The sequence below is a fragment of the Brachycentrus maculatus genome, unplaced genomic scaffold (assembly GCF_059751285.1).
Source record: "Brachycentrus maculatus isolate JH-2025_06_01 unplaced genomic scaffold, ASM5975128v1 h1tg000097l, whole genome shotgun sequence".
Lineage (NCBI taxonomy): Eukaryota > Metazoa > Arthropoda > Insecta > Trichoptera > Brachycentridae > Brachycentrus > Brachycentrus maculatus.
In genome coordinates, this window is record NW_028280851.1 from 2,250,080 (window position 1) to 2,269,737 (window position 19,658).

Below are 19,658 nucleotides of genomic sequence, written 5' to 3' on the forward strand. Positions count from 1 at the left end.
CGTCGAACAATCACCCTCAGCGGATAAATATGAAGTTTTCGCTTTAGTACCAATTTCGAGACGAGTATTCTTGATTAGAATTTTTACTCATGTATTGCACGAAAGTATAGTAATATCGAATATGAAAAACGTTTTGAAACTTTTGAAGATCTCGCCTAAGTAGAAAAATAATAAGCAATATTGCAATAGTCATAACTAGATTACAGTCATTTAAACGTAAGGTAATCAAAAAGAAGAAAAAATTGGAAAACGTCATTCCAAGTTTTTTGTGCATGAAAATTTACACAAACTCTTGTTTTGTGGTGCGTTGTGCCCAACGTTTCATTATTCGTACCCACTGAAAAGAGAGAAAGCGATCGCCCAATAAAAAACTGAACATAAACATAGGCTTTGATGAGGATCAGAACTATCAACGCAACACACCCCGCCCGATGACAGCTGTCATCTATGGCCATGTGACCGTCATGTTTATCATTCTGCCGTATATTTGATTTTACCCAATTTTTACTGGGCTATTATTTTGCAACCTATAATTCCTCATTGTCGATGTGGTAACAAGCCATGAAGACATGAAAACAATTTCAATAATCAACAATTTTTTCCGATCGTTTTCATTTAGAAACATGGCGAATAGTAAATATGAATACGTTAAAGATTACGAAGTTCAAGAAAGCTTATTGCAAAATTGTTGGATTGTGATTAGGATTGACGGAAAAGGATTTCATAAATTCGCTGATAAACATAACTTTACGAAGCCCAATGATTCAAGAGGACTAAGTTTAATGAATCGTTGCGCTTTGAGTGTCATGAATGAATTCCAAGATATTGTATTGGCTTATGGTCAAAGTGATGAATACTCGTTCATATTTAAGAAAGATACGCAGGTTTATAATCGTCGCACCCATAAATTAATTTCCACAGTTGCCAGTTTATTCGCATCAGCTTATGTATTCAACTGGGCTCAATATTTTGGAGAACAGAAATTATTATACCCTCCAGCATTTGATGGAAGATCAGTCCTATACCCTTCAGACCAAAACCTTATCGACTACCTAAGCTGGCGTCAGGCTGACGTCCATATTAACAATCTTTACAATACAACATTTTGGAACTTAGTATTAAATGACTCCATGACTCCGGCAGAGGTACTATTTAATATCTATGTATTGCATTAGTATATAAGCTGTTGCAACACTGCGTTTTTATGATGCAGTGCCCTATGCACCATTGAGGTGCGGATAAGGGTTTGAAGAAGCTGCTGCAATAAAAAATGAAAATTTGAATATGTTGTATGTTAATGTTTTTTTTTATTTATTTTTAGGCTGAAACATTTTTGAGTGGAACTTACGCATCGGATAAAAATGAAATTCTGTTTAGTAAGTTTCAAATTAATTATAACAATGAGCCTATCATGTACAGGAAGGGAACAACACTTCTCAGGAAGGAAGTCCTCGATCCTGTTATTAGCAAGAAGAGAAGAGTTATTGTAGATGTCCATCAAGACATGATCCAGGACAGCTTTTGGAAGAATCACGCCGAGTTGTTAGACCCCAAGAATAAAGACTGCGAATCGTTTGACATACAAAATAATATTACTCCACTTGTCAATGAGCAACTATGTAAAAAAAGGAAGCATCATATAAATAAAGAAATTGAAATTGAATAAATAAAAATGAACGCAGATAATAACGAATTTTATTGATTATTTATTCTTATATACATTTTCTAGTAGTCTACAGTTATAATAGTTGTAGAACAGTGTTTTAATACAAAGATTTTCTAATTCTGTACTCATAAAGAACCGTATTGTATTTTAAAACATTAACTAATAATATATTAAACTCTTTTATTTGAAAATCTCAATTTTGCTTCAGCAATTTAACATTATGGAATGTGAACAGTTTATATGTACCATAGTACAAATTGTCACCAAAACTTTATTATAATTCAAAATATAAATACAGTACAATAAAAGTTAATTTATTTGTTCAACATAAATAAGGAGTGTATTCAAATTAGTACAACACTGAATTGAAACTAATTACTATTTTAAAATGTAGGTATAATTTTATGAACATTCGGAGGAAGTGATATAACATTTCAAATAAAATATTTAAGAACAATGTTTATGTACACATTTATAATAATTGTGATTTTTTTCATTTAAATACTGATATACATACTTTTATCATGAGGGTTGCACTGAACAATTAATCAATATCGATAATTGTTTATAACTTTATGTTTCTTTATTATCTGTTTATGTATCTCTATTATTTATCTTGATATATAACATCCAATTGACGGTACATGTTTATTATTGTATTTTTTGTAGTTAACAAGAATAAAATGAAATACTGCATATTTGTATACTAAGAGAATACAGTTAAGCCATAAATAAGATTTACATATTATTATAAACATTCATCGGATTTTATATACATGGTGTGCCAGAACGTAATTCAGCTGCTGAATAATACTTTGTAAGTGCAACCATTAATTCCGCTTCCAAATTATAGCTAAGTTAGAAGATAGGGATGTAGTTGTCAATCTTGGCCCTGTGTTTCTGGGCAACACATTCACTAATCCAGACGATGTTACGGCACTCTTGCTCCTTGAGCTTCAAGTAAGAGTAGAACACTCCAAAGTGAAACTGTTGAAGGAAAGCGTGGACATTGAGACGAACCTGCAAATAGAAAACAATTTTGAAATAGTAATTTTATGGTCAGCGCGCTCGGCTTCCATACTGGAGGTCCCGGGTTCGATTCCGAGAGGGGGTCTAATAAATATCAGTGATTTTTTCACTCTAGTATTTATTATATATTACCCTGGACTGGTACCTGAAGCGTAGGGCTGATCACCTTTCCTTAGTGTGTTAGCGATCAAAGATAACACTGCGTTTATATGATGCAGTGCCCTATGCACCATTGGGGTGCGGATAAGGGTTCAAATTGAACAAATGGAACTTTAGGTTGTCTCTAGTTCAACAGCGGATCTAGTCCAACTTCATGAGACAGAAATGCTTGGATCAAAAAGCTAATATAAATATGTTACACCCAAATTACTTATCAGGAAATAAAATATGCTTAATCATATATGAAACAAAAACAACCAGAATGTTTCTTGATAAACCTGATTGTTATTTTCAACATCAACCTTTCCAAAAGTAGGCCAATAATGCTATATAACTAACTAACCATTACGCCGCTTCACCGCAGGTGTAGGCAGACAGAATAGAACGCCACATCACTCTGTCTTTGCAAACATTCTTCGCCTCTTCCACGTTCATGCATCTCCTCATACATACCCGCCGATTGTTACGACTCCTAACCTGACCACTTTCAAGTACATATTTGGCATATTCGATGCTATATAACAAAAAATAAAATTCAGAATACATAAAATTCATTCACACACCATCCATGATTGGCGGACAAGTAACCAAAAATTTATTTGTTAAATAAGTACAGTGAAACATGTACTTAGCACCGAAAATCCCAATGAGGGCATGTTGTAAATTACAACTGTATATATGTAATCTGTATGTGAGATCTAAAAAAAATTGACTTGCCTCATGTTCGAAAAACTTGTCTTCCAGAGTCTTGTCTCCTGCATTGTTGCCAGCTCCCTCGAAGAGTGCGGAGTACTCGGCGTAGTACTCGGCCACGGCCTTCACCTGCTCGTAGTCATCGGCTCTAGCCAGTGCAGCGAGCCCGTCAGGGTGGAGCTTGCCGCAGCGCGGATACAACTTGGCTCGGTCATCTTTGGACAGCTCCGTGCCAAAGGAGTTGATGGTGATAATTATGGCACGACGGTCCGCTTCAAACTGAAATCATTGCAGTCATTAAATTCAATTCTTCAATGTGTACAATTTTAGTGAGACATCTTTACTTCGTAGACTCTGACAGGGATAGTCAGTAAAATTGACAAATAATTGACGAATAAAAAAAAACATAAAAATAGAACAGTGAAGTTGATAAGATATATCCTGCTTCACTACAATGATAGGGAAAATAGAAAGAAATGGAGGAAGAGGACGACCAAGAAAGAGTTATGTAGATCAGTTAAAGAGAAGTCATCATGTCCTATAAAGATCTGAAAAACCTGACTTTGGACAGAGAACGGTGGAAAACTGCCACACAGACAAGAGCCTATCTTATATATTAAAAAATAATAATAATGCTCAACATTTCTTATCAGTGAGCAGTCATAACTAGAAGCTTTTGTAAAGGATTGATTTGGCAAAAACTTTTTTAAATAACATGATGATTCATATATAAAAATAAAACCCTCGTATAGGACCATTTTGAGTTTGTTAATGTAAACACTACTAGTTTCGAGAACTAAAATTGTTCTCATCAACAGGTGAAAATATAAACTGTTTCCAGTTTTTATTTTCACTAGTTGATGAGAACATCTGTAGTTCTTGAAACTAGTCATGTAAGCATCCCCCTTGATATTAAGAGCCCAATTCATCATATCTTTAAGTTTCCTTTGTTAAATTACGATCATTCTTATCAATAGATGGTAGTGAGAGATAAAATTCGGGGAAGTTGTTAAATTAGGTTGCGTATTGATATTTGATAAAAACAACAATTTCAAAGCAAATATGAAAGTGAAATTACAAAGGAATCAAAGACAATGACAAGGAATCATAATTTTGTAAATACGAAAGAGCACCCTGCAAACCGGGGTGAAGATTTAAAATCAAAATTAAATAATAATTGTACAAATATTTACGGTCTCTCCTTATACCAACAAATATCATTAAAAAAAAAAAACTGAATAAGAAAATTGAAGAAATACTAACAGCCAAAATCTCGCACATAGAGTCAGCAGTGGTGCCCCCAATCTCCTTACAAAAGGCATGGAAAGCCTCGAGGTAAGCCTTGTACAGTGTGTTACGGATGATCTCAATGTTCATCTCATCCAAATCCTGCTCGCTGATGCAGTCGACAAAGAAGGGAGCCAGCGGAGTGTCCACCAACACGGCATTGTACAGCTCGGCCGGAGTGGCCGCCACGTGGATGGCTTCCATCTGCTCGAAGGAACCCAGCGGGTGACACTTGGGAATCAACTCGGAGATCGGACGCTGATGCAGGGTCCCCGTAATGAGCAAGATAATGTTATCGATCATATAGCTGTAAGTGATGAAATCCAAGAAGGTGGAGAGCGGCTCCACTGCGTGGTTGCGCATGTGCTGAAACTCAATAACCAACTTCTCACGAAGTTTGTCATCAATGGTGGACACCGAGAGTGGACTGGGCTCATTTGCTAGGAAACTGCCGTAGTCTGTTCCCTGCAGGTGAAGCTTCAAATCTGAAACAAAATTAATACCTTGTTTACTACGATGCATATAGGAATGGATATCTATTCTAATAGCAGATAAGATAAAAGGAAGAGGACAAGGTAGAAATTCATATTACAGCATCTTGGGATAAAATCAGTGGGGTTTCAGAGTAAAATAGCAAGTTGGACATTTAAAATATGGTACAATCTGGGTCTAGGTCCTATATTTAGTAACTGAATTTTCAAGGACTCATTAGATACATAAAGGAAATAAAATAAAATTCACACCGTAACTATAATCGAGTCAGAGAATTGATTAAACAAATTATATATATTTTAATTTTATAAGGGAAAAAGGATGGCACTATGTGAACATCAAAAATATTACCTTCCAAAGTTTCGCATTGTACGAGATTTAGATAGTCTGCATGCTTCAGAATACCACACTTGAATCCTCGGCATAGCCCCTCAAGATATCCACCATCAATATTAAACAAGCAGCCCTTCATCTTCGAAGATCTTAAAAAATTGCGATGAAAAATTGACAGACTCTCGCCTCACCCACAAACAGATCATATGATATTTCCATAGACTTTCCATTACCAGCAAGACGTACAAAATAATCAATAATAAATATTGTCTATGAATAATTAAGAGCCTACGTACAAGGATATTTTCAAATCCTTCGACAATCTTGATGCAATTAATTCACCTCTGGTAATTTTATAGTGACTTGGTTAAATTTCAGGTCAGTCGCTATTTTTTTTAAATTCCGGGTACACAACACTAGGACAATATGAAAAAAATAGGATCAAAAAATTCAGAAAGCATGTGAACAGTGATAAAACTAAAACAGATCATAAATATCAAGTTTATTATGTAAAGTTTAAGGTGGAGACTGGCCGGAGCATTTCGTCGTAACGTAACACGTTACGATGCGAGCATTCAGGCAGTCGTCAGTACAGCGAACCGAGCGCTCCATCCATAGTTTCGGATGCTCCGCGAGCGATGTTACGACGTTATGTTACGACGAAATGCTCCGGTCAGTCTCCACCTTTATGTAAATCATGGGTATATTGTAATTTTTAAGACTACTCAGAATCCTGCACAACCTTTATTCAGATAAGTACGTGTAAAAAAAATTAGTTGCACAATTGCAACACTGGCTAGAGATAAAAATAATACACGGAAACATAAAAACGTCGAGGCGCGCGGAGTGTCTTCACATATATAAACTTTGTTCTTCATTTTCCTTCTTCTTTCTGCACGTGGTGTTCGCTGCTTGCGGGGAACCGGCTACAAAGTTTCGTGTTTTCAGCTAACTTGCTTTCGTACCACGGTTGATTTCGTGGTAATATTTTCATATTTGAAAATACAAAGTTAACTTAAAAACATGGTTAAGCCACCGTACAAAGTTGGTAAGTATCGAATATGAATAATAATTTTATTTATACATTTAATACGCTCTATTTATATTTTAGAGTACTATAGTTATTGTTTTGTGTATTAATTAATACTTATCAAGATATTATAACCGCTACGTACTAGGTTAAATTCTCTCGTAATACATTAATTCTCGATTTATCATGCTGATTTTTTTTATATTTCTCTATTGTGCCCAGAATTCATCCGACCTTTTCATTAATTTTAATAACCAATTTGTGCATCTTCAACACCAAATAGTTTTACCGGCATCTATTATTTTCAATTTCCTGATTATTTTTTTTTTAAATCGTGATGGAATTTCTTTTTAAATACTTTCATTAATTTAACACTTTTTTCATGTTCAGGAAGTCCAACAATATAGTATTTTACTCCCATCAGATTTTTTAAAACTAATTTAGCCGCGTGGTATGGTGGCTGATCTTGCGCAATTTTTTTTTTCACCTCTACAAAATCATTCTGCGAAATGGGGCAATAATCTTTGAATTATTTTTAATATTTTTGTATTGCACCTTTTGATAATTCCTTCAGTAATAAACGGCTGTCCCCCCTCTCCAACATATGGACCAAATTCTCATCGGCGTTGGATATTTAACTATTAAAATGATGATGCAACTTTTCCTTTTACTTTTTGAGCCTTCTTTGTTGATACTATAGAAGACAAAAATGCAACAAGATAATTAAAACTAACTAACCAACCATCACATCGCTCTCCGCAGGGGTAGGCAGAGAGAATAGAATGCCACACCAATCTGTCTTTGCAAACAATCTTTGCCTCTTCCACATTAATGAATCTCCTCATACATACCCGCCAATTATTACAACTTACCTTACCTGGCCACTTTCAAGTATTTGAATTACTTGATCATGCCAAGTTTTCCTCTGTCTTTCTCTGGTTCTATTACCAACTACATTCGCCTCAAAAATTTTTGTACTGTTCTTCCTTCACTCATTCGATTCACATGCCCAAACCATTGCAACATACCTTTCTGAATTTTATCAATAATGCTTCTCTCAGCCCTGCATTATTTCCATTCAAACATCTATCATACATTGTTTTGGCGCACATTCTGAAAAATCGCATTTCGACTGCATTCAGTCTACTTTCATCCTTCCTTTGATATCTTTATGATTATTCAATTTTATTAGTTATTTAAAAGTTTATTAATTAATAAAGTGATTTCTAAATACCATTAGTTTAATTTCTGTATTTTGCAACATTTTATGATCAATTTTGGCTTTTTAGACGGTTGTCGAATTATAACCAAAATCTTGATGATAATGTTAAACAGTTTGCTTCGACATCATAATTCCACGTTCCTCTAATTTGTCAATAATCGGATTAATTAATAGTTGTCTGTTTTCCAAGACTATTTTCATCAGTAATCTTTTCTAGTAATTATCAGTAATACCCTTTCTATTGTTAAGTTATCCATATTGTCTTTTTTTGGAGAGAAAATGTTTTTTGAGTTTTTTTTTTGTTTCTCTAGAAACATCTCTAATCATCGAAATTTTGAACATAGCTATTTCTGTTTGAAAGCGACTAGTATTTAGTGAACAACGTTTAAATTTCAGCAATTGGGTGATAATCATTCTTCATAGTAAATAAAAACTAAGAAAACATTTAAGTACCATAGTAGAGTTTTTGTTCAAAAACATGTTTAATGAAATATAGTATAAAATATTTCCAGAACCAATAATTATGTATTAAAATATAAAAATTAAATAAATTAACAGACCAGTCTGATGATGTCGGTAATGACGAAACCCGGTCGCTGGTTAAATAAAATAATAAAAGTGGAAAAAATTATAGTTGTTGTTTTGTTATATAAAATGCAGTTCCATCAAGGAATGTCAGTACAAAACTTAAATGTAGTTTTTTTTAAACAAAAAAAGGTTCACTCACATGTGAGTGGATCAAAAAACAAAGTCTTTTTATTTCTCAAAATAATATATCAATATGATCCACGAAGTTAATGCTTTCAATATTCAAAACAGATCCACAAAGTTAATGCTTTCAATATTCAAAACAGAAAAAGGTTATTTTAAAATAAAATAAGTTTCATGAAGGCCGGATATTTGGTAAATATAAGAGTGAAAATATTACTTTTAAATCATCTTTACCGCTTGGAAATCGAACCCAAGACGACATAGAGTAACCAAATATAGTTTATTACAAAGGCCTATAAAAAATTTAAACTTATATTTTCGAAAATTTTATAAAATAAAACTAGAACTTTTTTTAACCACTTTTATTTTTGGTAATTTTCTCCAACACAGTACATTATATGTACATGTCTATTCCTGAAGATGGCAAGATTCTTGTCGAAACCGGTTGAAATAAAGTACCAAAAATAAAAGTGGTTAAAAACATAATTGTAATTTTATTTTATTAAATGTGCCACAAAGTGTCTATAAAAAATATTCAAGAAACATTTATTTACCAATTCAGCCGATATGTCTCTGGCGGACTGGGGCCGCAAAGAGATCATCTGCGCTGAGAACGAGATGCCGGGGCTCATGGCGTGCAGAAGGAAGTATGGACCTTCCAAGATTCTGAAGGGGGCTCGCATCGCCGGCTGTCTCCACATGACCATCCAGACTGCGGTGCTCATCGAAACACTGACAGAATTGGGAGCCGAGGTATTATAAAAAATTCAATAAAACATTAAAATTCATCAATCATATGAATTTGCACCTTAACAGATTTATCTGTAGAATTATTAGAAGGGGAGACCCCAGTAACTATTTTTACTGGTACCTATTAGGAAAATTAAAAAATATGACATTCTTCTAGTCCCAACTTAAAATATTCGACAGACAAGAATATCAAAGTGTATTATATAATATTTTGCAAAAAAAAAATGGTTGTACATTAAAACAGTTTGGTGTCATTCTTCCACTATGTTTTCTGAAAAAGTGTTGGTTGTTCATGATTTATTAAAAAATGTATTTATTAAAAATAACTAGTTAAAAAAGTTAAATTTCTTAAAAATAACTACTTTAAAAAAGCCTTTATTAAAGAAAAAATGTAAAGTCAATTATCTAAATATGCCAAAAAAAATCCTCTATCAATAACCTAATAAGTGATTCTTAATCATTAACGTCTGTTATATGATGTTTGTGTTTTAATTCGGATACTATTTGAAATAAAATTAATCATCTCGTATACACAATATTGTTGTCAGGCAAATTAAAATTATTATTTCATAATGGAATATTCTAGATTAATCCTAATTTATTCCAAGAAAATTATTTATTTTATAAAGTTATATGCCATGTACAATGTTTAAATAATTTTTTCAAATGAGGTCCATGATTTGAAAAGCTCTTCATGCGAGGCGCATCTCTATTTAGTTTACCATATTATAAAGGTGGGATAAATACCCATACTCAAAAAGTATGACAGTAGCATGTAAAGGTCAAAACAAATCTTATCATAGTTCATCATTTATTATTTTTGCAGACATTTTTATTTAATATTTTGCGTCAAACAGGATACGTCACTGGTTACATCGTAAGGTCAAATCTGATGAACTTTGTGAACAAAATAAGTATTTCGTAACACCATGCTATATTACGCATAAAGCAATCATGTTTAATCATTTCGTAACATACTGGGAGATAAAATATCTCGTGGTGCTAATTGTTTTTGATAGCTGACAATATAATAGTTCAAATGTTTTTTTTTTTAATCATTTCCTTATTTATTGAGACATCTCGTAAAACATTTATATGTTTTCCTTAACACATTGTTTGCAGGAAATGCTTAAAAGTGTCTTTAACATACTGTTGGAAGAGAGCGGAGCCGCTTATAATCATTCTATTGTCTTACTTTTGATACAGCGAAGATGCCAAAAAACATTGTACAGATCTCAGTTGGGTTTAGGATTACATTTGATTAGTATACAACCCTAATTAGTATTCTAATTAGTGTCAGGGTTGATGAAAAAACCGCTTGTTTGTAAATTGTCAATTTATCAAATGAATTTATACAAAACATGATGTTATTTGCGCAGGTCCAATGGTCAAGCTGTAATATCTTCAGTACCCAGGACCAGGCAGCTGCTGCCATCGCTGCTACAGGAGTTCCCGTGTACGCCTGGAAGGGAGAGACAGAGGAAGAATACTCATGGTGTATCGAGCAGACACTTGTCTTCCCCGATGGAAAGGTACTATCATATCTCATGTATATATGTGATATTAAATCTGGTTTTAGCATTTTTTAAACACATATTATTACTTTTTGCTAATATTTTATTTATTCTGATTTTTTGAACATTTTTTTTTTTAAATGATAAATTACCTAAATTTTTGTGTTTCAGCCTCTGAATATGATTTTGGATGATGGTGGAGACCTCACCAACCTCGTCCATGCTAAATTTCCTCAATTCATGGAAGGAATTAAGGGAATCACCGAAGAGACCACCACCGGAGTTCATAATCTCTACAGGATGTTCAAGAACGGAATACTGAAGGTCCCGGCTATCAATGTCAACGACTCAGTAACAAAGAGCAAGTTTGATAACCTCTACGGGTGCCGTGAGTCGTTGGTGGATGGTATCAAGCGCGCCACCGATGTCATGATTGCGGGTAAGGTATGCGTTGTCGCCGGCTACGGAGATGTGGGAAAGGGCTGTGCGCACTCGCTGCGTAATTTCGGGGGGCGAGTCCTAGTCACCGAGATTGACCCCATCAGCGCCATGCAAGCCGCCATGGAGGGCTTCGAGGTCACCACCATGGAAGACGCCGCAAGGGAGGCACAAATCTTCGTAACAGCCACTGGCTGCGAGGACATCATCACTAAAGGTCATTTCCTGAGTATGCGCGATGATAGTGTTGTGTGCAATATTGGACACTTCGACTGCGAAATTGATGTTGCCTGGCTGGAGAAGAATGCCGTCAAGAAAGTCAACATCAAACCCCAAGTAGACCGGTACACGTTAGACAATGGTAATCACATAATCCTGTTAGCCGAAGGGCGACTGGTGAACCTCGGTTGTGCCACGGGACACTCCTCCTTCGTGATGTCCAATTCCTTTACCAACCAGGTGCTGGCGCAGATTGAGCTGTGGACCAAGCCTGAGGACTACGCGATCGGCGTGCACACCCTGCCCAAGAAGTTGGACGAGGAAGTGGCGAGACTTCACCTCGAACACCTCGGAGTGAAGTTGACCCAGCTAACTCCCAAGCAGTCAGCCTACCTTCATGTCCCCGTCGAAGGTCCCTTCAAGCCTGATATGTACCGTTACTAAAGAACAATATTCCTAAACTCATGTCACGGGTATATGAACATTTTTTTACGCAACTGTCTGTAAATAAAATGTTTATTTATTTTCTCGAATAAAATATACTTGATAAACTATATTACCTTTTTTTTACTTTAATAATAATAAAATAAAACCCTTATCCGCACACCAATGGTGCATAGGGCACTGCGTTATATAAACGCAGTGATCGTTTACACATGAAGGAAAGGTGATCAGCCCTCCGCTTCAAGTACCAGTCCAGGGTAATATTGAATAAATATTACAGTGAAAAAATCACTCATATTTATTCTTACCCCCCCTGGGAATCGAACCCGGGTCCTCCAGAACGGTAGCCGAGCGTGCTGACCATTACACTACGGAGGCGGACATTTTTTCTTTACCTCGAGTAAATGTATAGGGCAAGAAATGAGTCTAGGTTCATATCCTATAAACACCCTTACATAACACATACAGTATTAAGTCATATTTCTATTATTTTTTTATTATTTTCAAACATCACATTTTACTTTATTTTAATTTATTATTTTTATAAATCATATGGCAGATCTTAGAAACATCATATGGCAGATCTTAGAAATACTGCAATTATTTTGAAATCTCAGTTTAATCACCAAGAGCTTATTCCAAGCTCTTCACATAGACTTGAAATTATGGGTGACAACATCACTCTAACATTTTGCATAAGATTGCGTCATCTCTGAGACATCTACAATAAATATTGAATACTGCTCTATTGAATTTTTCATTGTTTTGGCATTATTTATATTAGGTATATTTAAATTGTTGCTTGCCAACTGACTTTCTATTTCTGGCAAGATTTTTTAAAACACTAAATAAAAAGGTTGCATTGTCCAAAATACCTCATTTTAGTAATTTCACTTCTCCATATAAAATTGTAAATAATGATCCGATAATAGTTAAACAATATATACAATAAATAGGTAAGTATCTGAAATGATATTGATTTGTAAAGCCTATATGTATTTTCTTTCTTAGAAAGTTATACAAATATGTATGTACTTTAACATGGTAACAGGTATGGTAAGTACATAGTCTCAAAGTAAAAAAAGGTTACTACATATTTCGAAATATCAGTTCAATCACTGTTAATTCCTGACTCTTTCACTCGCATATATTTTTTCCCTAATACATACACTGGATAATCGAGTATTTTGCACTGTATTTAATGCACTGTATTTTTACACACATTGACATGATCATAGAACAACGACGCATATGACTTTTATCAAGTTAACCCGTAAGCTGCGGATCGCATCTATTGTCGTTTTTTATAGAAGTACCGTTGACTGCGGATCGCATGCATAGTCGTTTTTCAACTTACAACGTACTTATATCAACACCTGTGGATAATTTTTTGCACTTAAATTTGATTCGAGGCATGGATAAATTAGTTCTCTTTGATTTATTGTCATAAAATATCAAAATTATTTTAATTTAGTGTCAACTTTATCGTGAATACTTCCGGTCGGCTCGTGCTCCGCAGATACGACAGCCGCGTCTTCTATACAGCCGCCATACATTAGGCCGCAAGTCCGTAAATGTTAATATTTTTGTGTAAATACACCATAAAAACAATAAGTAAAGTGCATTGTGTACTGTGAACATCTATGATGGATATCCGAAAGTTTCACTACAAAAAATAGGCAAAAATATGCTTTTTTTGTCAAAAATATTGTAATATAAAATAATCCAGCACGGGATGGAAAGTTTGACACTCGAAATCGAGCAGCTTAGAGATTAATAAAATAATAGTTAATTATAAATCAGAACCATAAAAAAAGCCATTATATGGCAGTTTTTTTTTAAACTAAAATTGACTTCAAAAAAGTGAATTTTACACATTCATCAGTCGTCCATTCATAGTCGTACAATCATTCATATTTACAAAACTAATGAAAAGAAAATATTTTTGTATCATTAAATGGCTTTTTTACATTAACAATAAGGTCTTTTAGAAGAGCAAAAAAGTAAATATGTATGCATTTTTTTAACATCTGTCATTGTTCTATGATTAACGTATAAAGTAACCATTTTGCGGTCAGATCACAAATAGAGGGGATACTTCAATAACATAATATCACATTTAGAATTGGCTTTAAAATTCTCATTCGCTGTATTGTAATTTTTGACACATCCTCATACGTACATATACAGTCAACGGTAAAAGTTTTTTATTCTTCCTCTTAGTCTCTACATCTTTGTATGAAACTATGATAGCACCCCTTTTTACATTCTACAGACATGCTCAACCCTCGGCATTGTCAAAGAAGATATGTTCATGGTAAAGAATCATTTATCCAGAATGTCAAATGTTAAGGAGAGACCAATAAGTTATTTTCTTACAAATATTTCATGACCAGTTTTTAGTAACTTGTCATAGAATTATTTTGTCAAATAAATTTGTTTACTTTTGCAGAAGATTCTGAAAAGAAACTGATTCGACTCCCTTAAACATCTGATATTTTGGATGCACAATTCTTTACCTTGCACATACCACTATCATTTTTGCATCATTCCTCTTTTTTTTTAAAAGTGAGTGTTCATTATTTTTCACCTTAGTTCAACGCACAAGATACATACTATTCAACTTTGTTTCTATCTTCAGGGTTAGGATCTAGATGTATTAGTCAGCAGTGACCAATTTCTAAGTCCAAGCCACTGAGGAGCATCATCGCATTTGCTCCTGTGATAATAAAACTAATCAAGACAAGTAGGACTGTTGACGGGCATCAACAGGTCTTCTGTATTGCATTCATCTTATTTCATCGGTATTTTTTCAGAACCTGCTCACAATTATTTTTTATCAAACATGTTTATTAGGCTAGTATGCCTTTTATAATACAGCATACTCGGTTGTCTACTCATCACACAGCGCAGGTTTACCCTTTTTTGCTAAACTGCAAACATTTATTCAAGAACATAATACGTATTATTCAAAACGTACTTCAAATGTTATTTGTTTATATATAAACAAAATTGTTCACTTAGTTGAAAACCGATTATCGCTATCGACTTTCTAGAAGCAATTTAAGTTTTGCAATCTCATCGTCTTTGGCATTCAATTCCTCATTCTTAGAATGAAGATCTGCATGAAGTGTTTTCAACTCTTCCCGTAATTTCCTGATGGTCTCGTCTTTGTTGTCTTTAAGTTCCAGTAGTAACTGCAGCAGTTGCGATGTGTCGATCCTCTTACTGGGACAGATTTGGACCAGTTTCCCCATGATGTGTGCCAGTTTAGGGCAGTTGGCGGTGACGTGGGCTGGAATGTTACCACTCCGGAGTTCTTCTAGTCTTTTAACTTTCTCCATTTCAGTATTAAAGGATTCCATCATCTCCAAAAGAATTATACCAATGCTAAAGAGATCGCTCTGCAAAAAAAGTCAATTATTACAAATGGTACAATATTGCATTATTCCAAAAAATAAATCTTAAACAGCATCTTAAACCTGTTATTTTTCATAAAAATTAAATGGTTGCATATATAATAATTAAACAATGATTTTTTTTTTAATAGTCTACTGTTGAATTTCATAATAAGACTATAAAACGTATGTTAACCCTTCCCTTACGGTACTAAAAACTTCCGCGTGTACCGGTGATATGTATTTTGTACACCATATGAAAATGTGGTTTAAAAACATGAAAAATGTGAATATTCCTAAATGTTGCTTTTATTGACCAAGTTGGAGTTGAAACAATTGTTTTTCAAAAAATTTTTAACAATTTTGTAATGTTAGCTCTGGTTAGATCTGAAAATAAGGAAAAAAATACATCGCAAGTAGCCGCAATAGCTAGCATAGCGACATGACCGCCGCGTAAGACAATCTGCGCACTACTGGCAGAGTAAATACGTTACGACAAACGCGTATACTTACAAATGGTGATTTTATTACCAATTTTTTCACAAATTATTTATTTCCGTCGCTGCAAATGAATAACTTTATATTACAATACTTTCAAGTAATACATGATTATACTACGGAGGAATACAAAAATTCTGAGCCCGTATCTATTATATTTTATACTAGCATTCTCATTTGAAAAGTCGTGCTGTACAATGTACATATCACCGGGAGGGGATGATAATTTAAAACATTGATATTCTTATATGAACAACCGGACAAAAAAATTCTAATCTTAATAAATTATTCAACTTACAGTATATGAAATGATCACTTTTTCTTTATATAAATAATGATCAAGACAATACTGCATTCATAAAAAGCAGTTCCTTATGCAGTATTGATGCAGATAAATGTTAGAAGAGGAAAATGATGACTTAAACCAGCTAATACTCCTTTAAAGTTTTGAATATATCCTTCTTAATCAACTTATCTATAAAAGTATACAAAGTTATCTATAAAAAAATATTATCACCAACCTTCAAATCACATTTGCCTTCCAACTGTTCCGGAGCAGCGTACAAGCGTGTCCCGATTGCGACTCCTCCGTGAGATTTCTGCAGCGGGCATGCCAACCCGAAGTCTCCTAACTGAACACTCAGTGCCGATCCCAAACGCCCCACAAATACATTACTAGGTTTTATATCATGGTGGATTATCCCGCAGCCGTGAATGTAGTGGAGTCCATTTGTGAGCTGCGCAAATATGTCCATCACTGTCGCGATATTGGATAAGCTGGTAAGAAATTGGTCCTCGGGGTGAATAGCGGGAATGTTGGTAGGATATGGCAGAGGACTCTCCATGGGACGAATCGGACTCTCTAGATTGGAGCACAACTGGTTCCTTTCCTGTAACCAACACTTTAAGGTCCTCTGGCACAGTGACATTTGAATGTACAGTGTGGCCCACTTTAGGTTGATTTGTGACGCCTCAATAATTCTATGTTCCCTCTTACTTTCGTCAAGCTTACAAAGATCTTTGCAAGATATCCGATGCCAGGAATCGTATCTTTCTATTTCTTCCACTTTTTCGCTTTTATGGAAAGAAATCTGGAAATCTGATTCCTCACAGCTGGTCTGATGGTTGGATAAGTAACTGGAGGTGTACTCGGTGTAGCTTTCCTTGGCCATGTCAACACTCTCGGTGTCGCCGTCCCCCTGTGGCTCCACGAGGGGCTCTAGCCAAGCGGATTTGTAGGATACTATATTTGGATGGTCTAAGCTGGCTAAAGTTTTAACTTCCGATAAATGGTTTAATACTGAATTTAAATCGCGGGACTTGATAAAGACTTTTTTCACGGCATATTCCACGCCATCGAGTCTATGTCTCGCCTTGAACACTTTTCCAAAACCTCCCTTGGCAATAAACAAAAGTTCCTCAAATTCCCTATGATAACGAGACCACTCATAGTCTGAAGAAGAAGGAATGGGAAACACAGAATGATTTGCCGCAGGAAACTCGGTTCCGCTAGCCACCTTCACTAAGTGTTCTAGAGCCATTTGGTATTGAGACCTCATTATCTCAAATTCACCCATCGAATAGGTTTTATCCAACAACTTCATGTGATGTAACTTTTCACAAATTGAATCATATAAATTAGTGGCCCGCTCGTGATCCTTTTCTAGCATTTTGCATAATTGTCGTATAAGGGATTGAATTAAGAGATTGATAGGAATGCTGACTGTCGGTACAGATCTTCTCATCAGTTCACCGCCAATCAGTTGAGTAGAATTACATATTTCGTTGCTCTCATTTGAACCTAAAAACATATATAAACTCTATTGTACTATGCAGGTAATATAAATACATTATATTTTATCATCAAAATAATGAAATTTACCTTTATCGAAAGATTGCACTGTAGAGAGCTGATTCCAGTCTATTTTACTATCGTTGATGGAATCCATTTCAAATAAAAACTATGTATATCTGTTACGAAACTGCTACACAAATTTAAGCTATTTGTAGTTCTCTACAATTATTAAACAATATTTTCTAGGTTATAACGTATCTATTTGACATCTCGCTTGACGTTACCACAGATTAACTAATTTATATAAAGACCGCCAACTGCCTCGATTTTTTATGGCTAGAAGTGATATTCGCCAGCGGCCAGAAGTGACGTAAAGGGCTAGAAGTACTAAGCTCCCGGCTGGGCGTGACTTCGCCGCAGCTGAATGTCGAATCCACCCGCCGAAATATTTATCATTCATTTTTCAGGTTAAGTGGTATTTATATTGAAATTTGTTGTATTACATATTTTCAAAATTATAATATTAATATTACAAAGAAGATATTTCACTATCTAAATTTATTTATTTCAGTGTAAACAAAAATAGAAAGGTCACGGCTAAAACGCGACATTTATAAAAAGAGTTCAGGCGATTAATTATGGTTACTCAACTCAGCCTTACAATGGTAAATGGTAATGGTAATTTTTTTGAAATTATTATCTCAAACTATGTATTAATATAAGACTTTTCAACAAAAACAAAAACGATAGAATTTTCAAATTACTATATTAAATTTAAAATTCTAGAAAATACAATATTTTAAAAGGGCGGAAAGAGTGCCCTCCACTTCCTGAAGTTATGTTTCTTAACGGGGGTGCCAGCGCCTCTTTGTGGGCGTTTCGGAAGTCTGGCTAGGCGTTTTTAAATTTTTTGCATTTGGGGGGTGCTGTAGAAGTTCAAGGGAGCGTTGTGTCAAGTAAGAAAAACTACACTTTCATACGCAAAATTTAACTTTAACTTTGGCATAATACTCAATATTATCAAGTTCTTCATATACGGATTTCTATTTTTCTATTGATAATTGTCTATAGCCATAGTTTGTCTATATTTATTTGAAATATTTGAACAACTTGTTGGTATCTCGTATTTTTCGTTCCCGTTTTGGTGTTTTTGTTAGTGTATTAGTGTATCTCGTCATTTCTGGTCGTTTTTTGAACAATCTGGCGTTTACGAGTCGACCCCCCCTGACGTTACTCAATTCAACTTTTCGAATTGAAAAAATTGTTCTATTTGGTCCCAATCGATGGATTGAAGTTAGCTAAATAAATGCTGCCAACTTATATTGCACCTATCATCTTCTTATTTTTCCTTTCAAGGGTTTAAAACTAACTAACCATCACCGCGCTTCCCGCAGAGGTAGGCTGAGATAATAGAACGCCACACCACTCTGTCTTTACAAATATTTTCGCCTCTTCCACGTTCATGCATCTCCTTATACAGACCCGCAGATTATTTCGACTCCTAACCTGACCGCTTTCAAGTATTTGGCATACCTGATCATGCCAAGTTTTTCTCGGTCTTCCTCTGCTCCTTTTTCCAATTGCATTCGCCTCATAAACGTTTCTTTTATACATGCTTAATTTTTTTTCTCGTTTTTTAAATTTTCTCATTTGTATTATCATTTAATTCTTTTAAACATTCTTCTTACCTTATATTTTTTCTCAATTGTTTCGTTTAAACATGCTTCTTCGTGCCTTATATTTTATCATTTGTATTCTCAATTCTATTGTCTCATTTGGATTTCATGTGTATTCTCAGTTATGTTTTCTCATTTGATTATTTTAAACATGCTTCTTGCCTTATATTTTTTATATGCCTATTTATTATACCTGTTTATTGTTTTATATTTCGCCATGTATTAGTTTTGTTTATTTTTTATTGTTTTTTGTTACTTGCTTTTTTGTGTTTCAGTCTTGTTAACCGTAATCCACTGTCCCAGA

The 19,658-nt window shown here is 34.5% G+C and overlaps 4 protein-coding genes across 4 annotated transcripts; 2 read left to right on the top strand and 2 right to left on the bottom strand.

Annotated features, from left to right (window-relative positions):
* The first annotated feature begins 440 nt into the window (after window positions 1–440).
* Window positions 441–1,686, top strand: THG (tRNA-histidine guanylyltransferase). Its single transcript, XM_088258537.1, has 2 exons — window positions 441–1,145; window positions 1,322–1,686. The coding sequence occupies exons 1-2, from the start codon at window positions 570–572 to the stop codon at window positions 1,664–1,666; spliced, it is 921 nt and encodes a 306-aa protein (XP_088114663.1). The 5' UTR covers window positions 441–569; the 3' UTR covers window positions 1,667–1,686.
* VhaAC39-1 (V-type proton ATPase subunit VhaAC39-1) lies at window positions 1,678–5,870 on the bottom strand. Its single transcript, XM_088258536.1, has 4 exons — window positions 5,678–5,870; window positions 4,811–5,319; window positions 3,572–3,826; window positions 1,678–2,686 (listed from the first exon to the last, which is right to left on the bottom strand). Exons 1-4 carry the CDS (start codon window positions 5,796–5,798, stop codon window positions 2,525–2,527), a joined length of 1,047 nt encoding a protein of 348 aa, XP_088114662.1. The 5' UTR covers window positions 5,799–5,870; the 3' UTR covers window positions 1,678–2,524.
* Window positions 5,871–6,513: 643 nt separating this feature from the next.
* On the top strand, window positions 6,514–12,099 carry Ahcy (adenosylhomocysteinase). The gene is made up of 4 exons (XM_088258550.1): window positions 6,514–6,707; window positions 9,185–9,375; window positions 10,752–10,904; window positions 11,058–12,099. The coding sequence occupies exons 1-4, from the start codon at window positions 6,683–6,685 to the stop codon at window positions 11,985–11,987; spliced, it is 1,299 nt and encodes a 432-aa protein (XP_088114676.1). The 5' UTR covers window positions 6,514–6,682; the 3' UTR covers window positions 11,988–12,099.
* Window positions 12,100–14,609: 2,510 nt separating this feature from the next.
* Window positions 14,610–17,986, bottom strand: LOC148310416 (eukaryotic translation initiation factor 2-alpha kinase 1-like). The gene is made up of 3 exons (XM_088258549.1): window positions 17,766–17,986; window positions 16,405–17,684; window positions 14,610–15,391 (listed from the first exon to the last, which is right to left on the bottom strand). Exons 1-3 carry the CDS (start codon window positions 17,830–17,832, stop codon window positions 15,029–15,031), a joined length of 1,710 nt encoding a protein of 569 aa, XP_088114675.1. The 5' UTR covers window positions 17,833–17,986; the 3' UTR covers window positions 14,610–15,028.
* Between the last annotated feature and the right edge of the window lie 1,672 nt (window positions 17,987–19,658).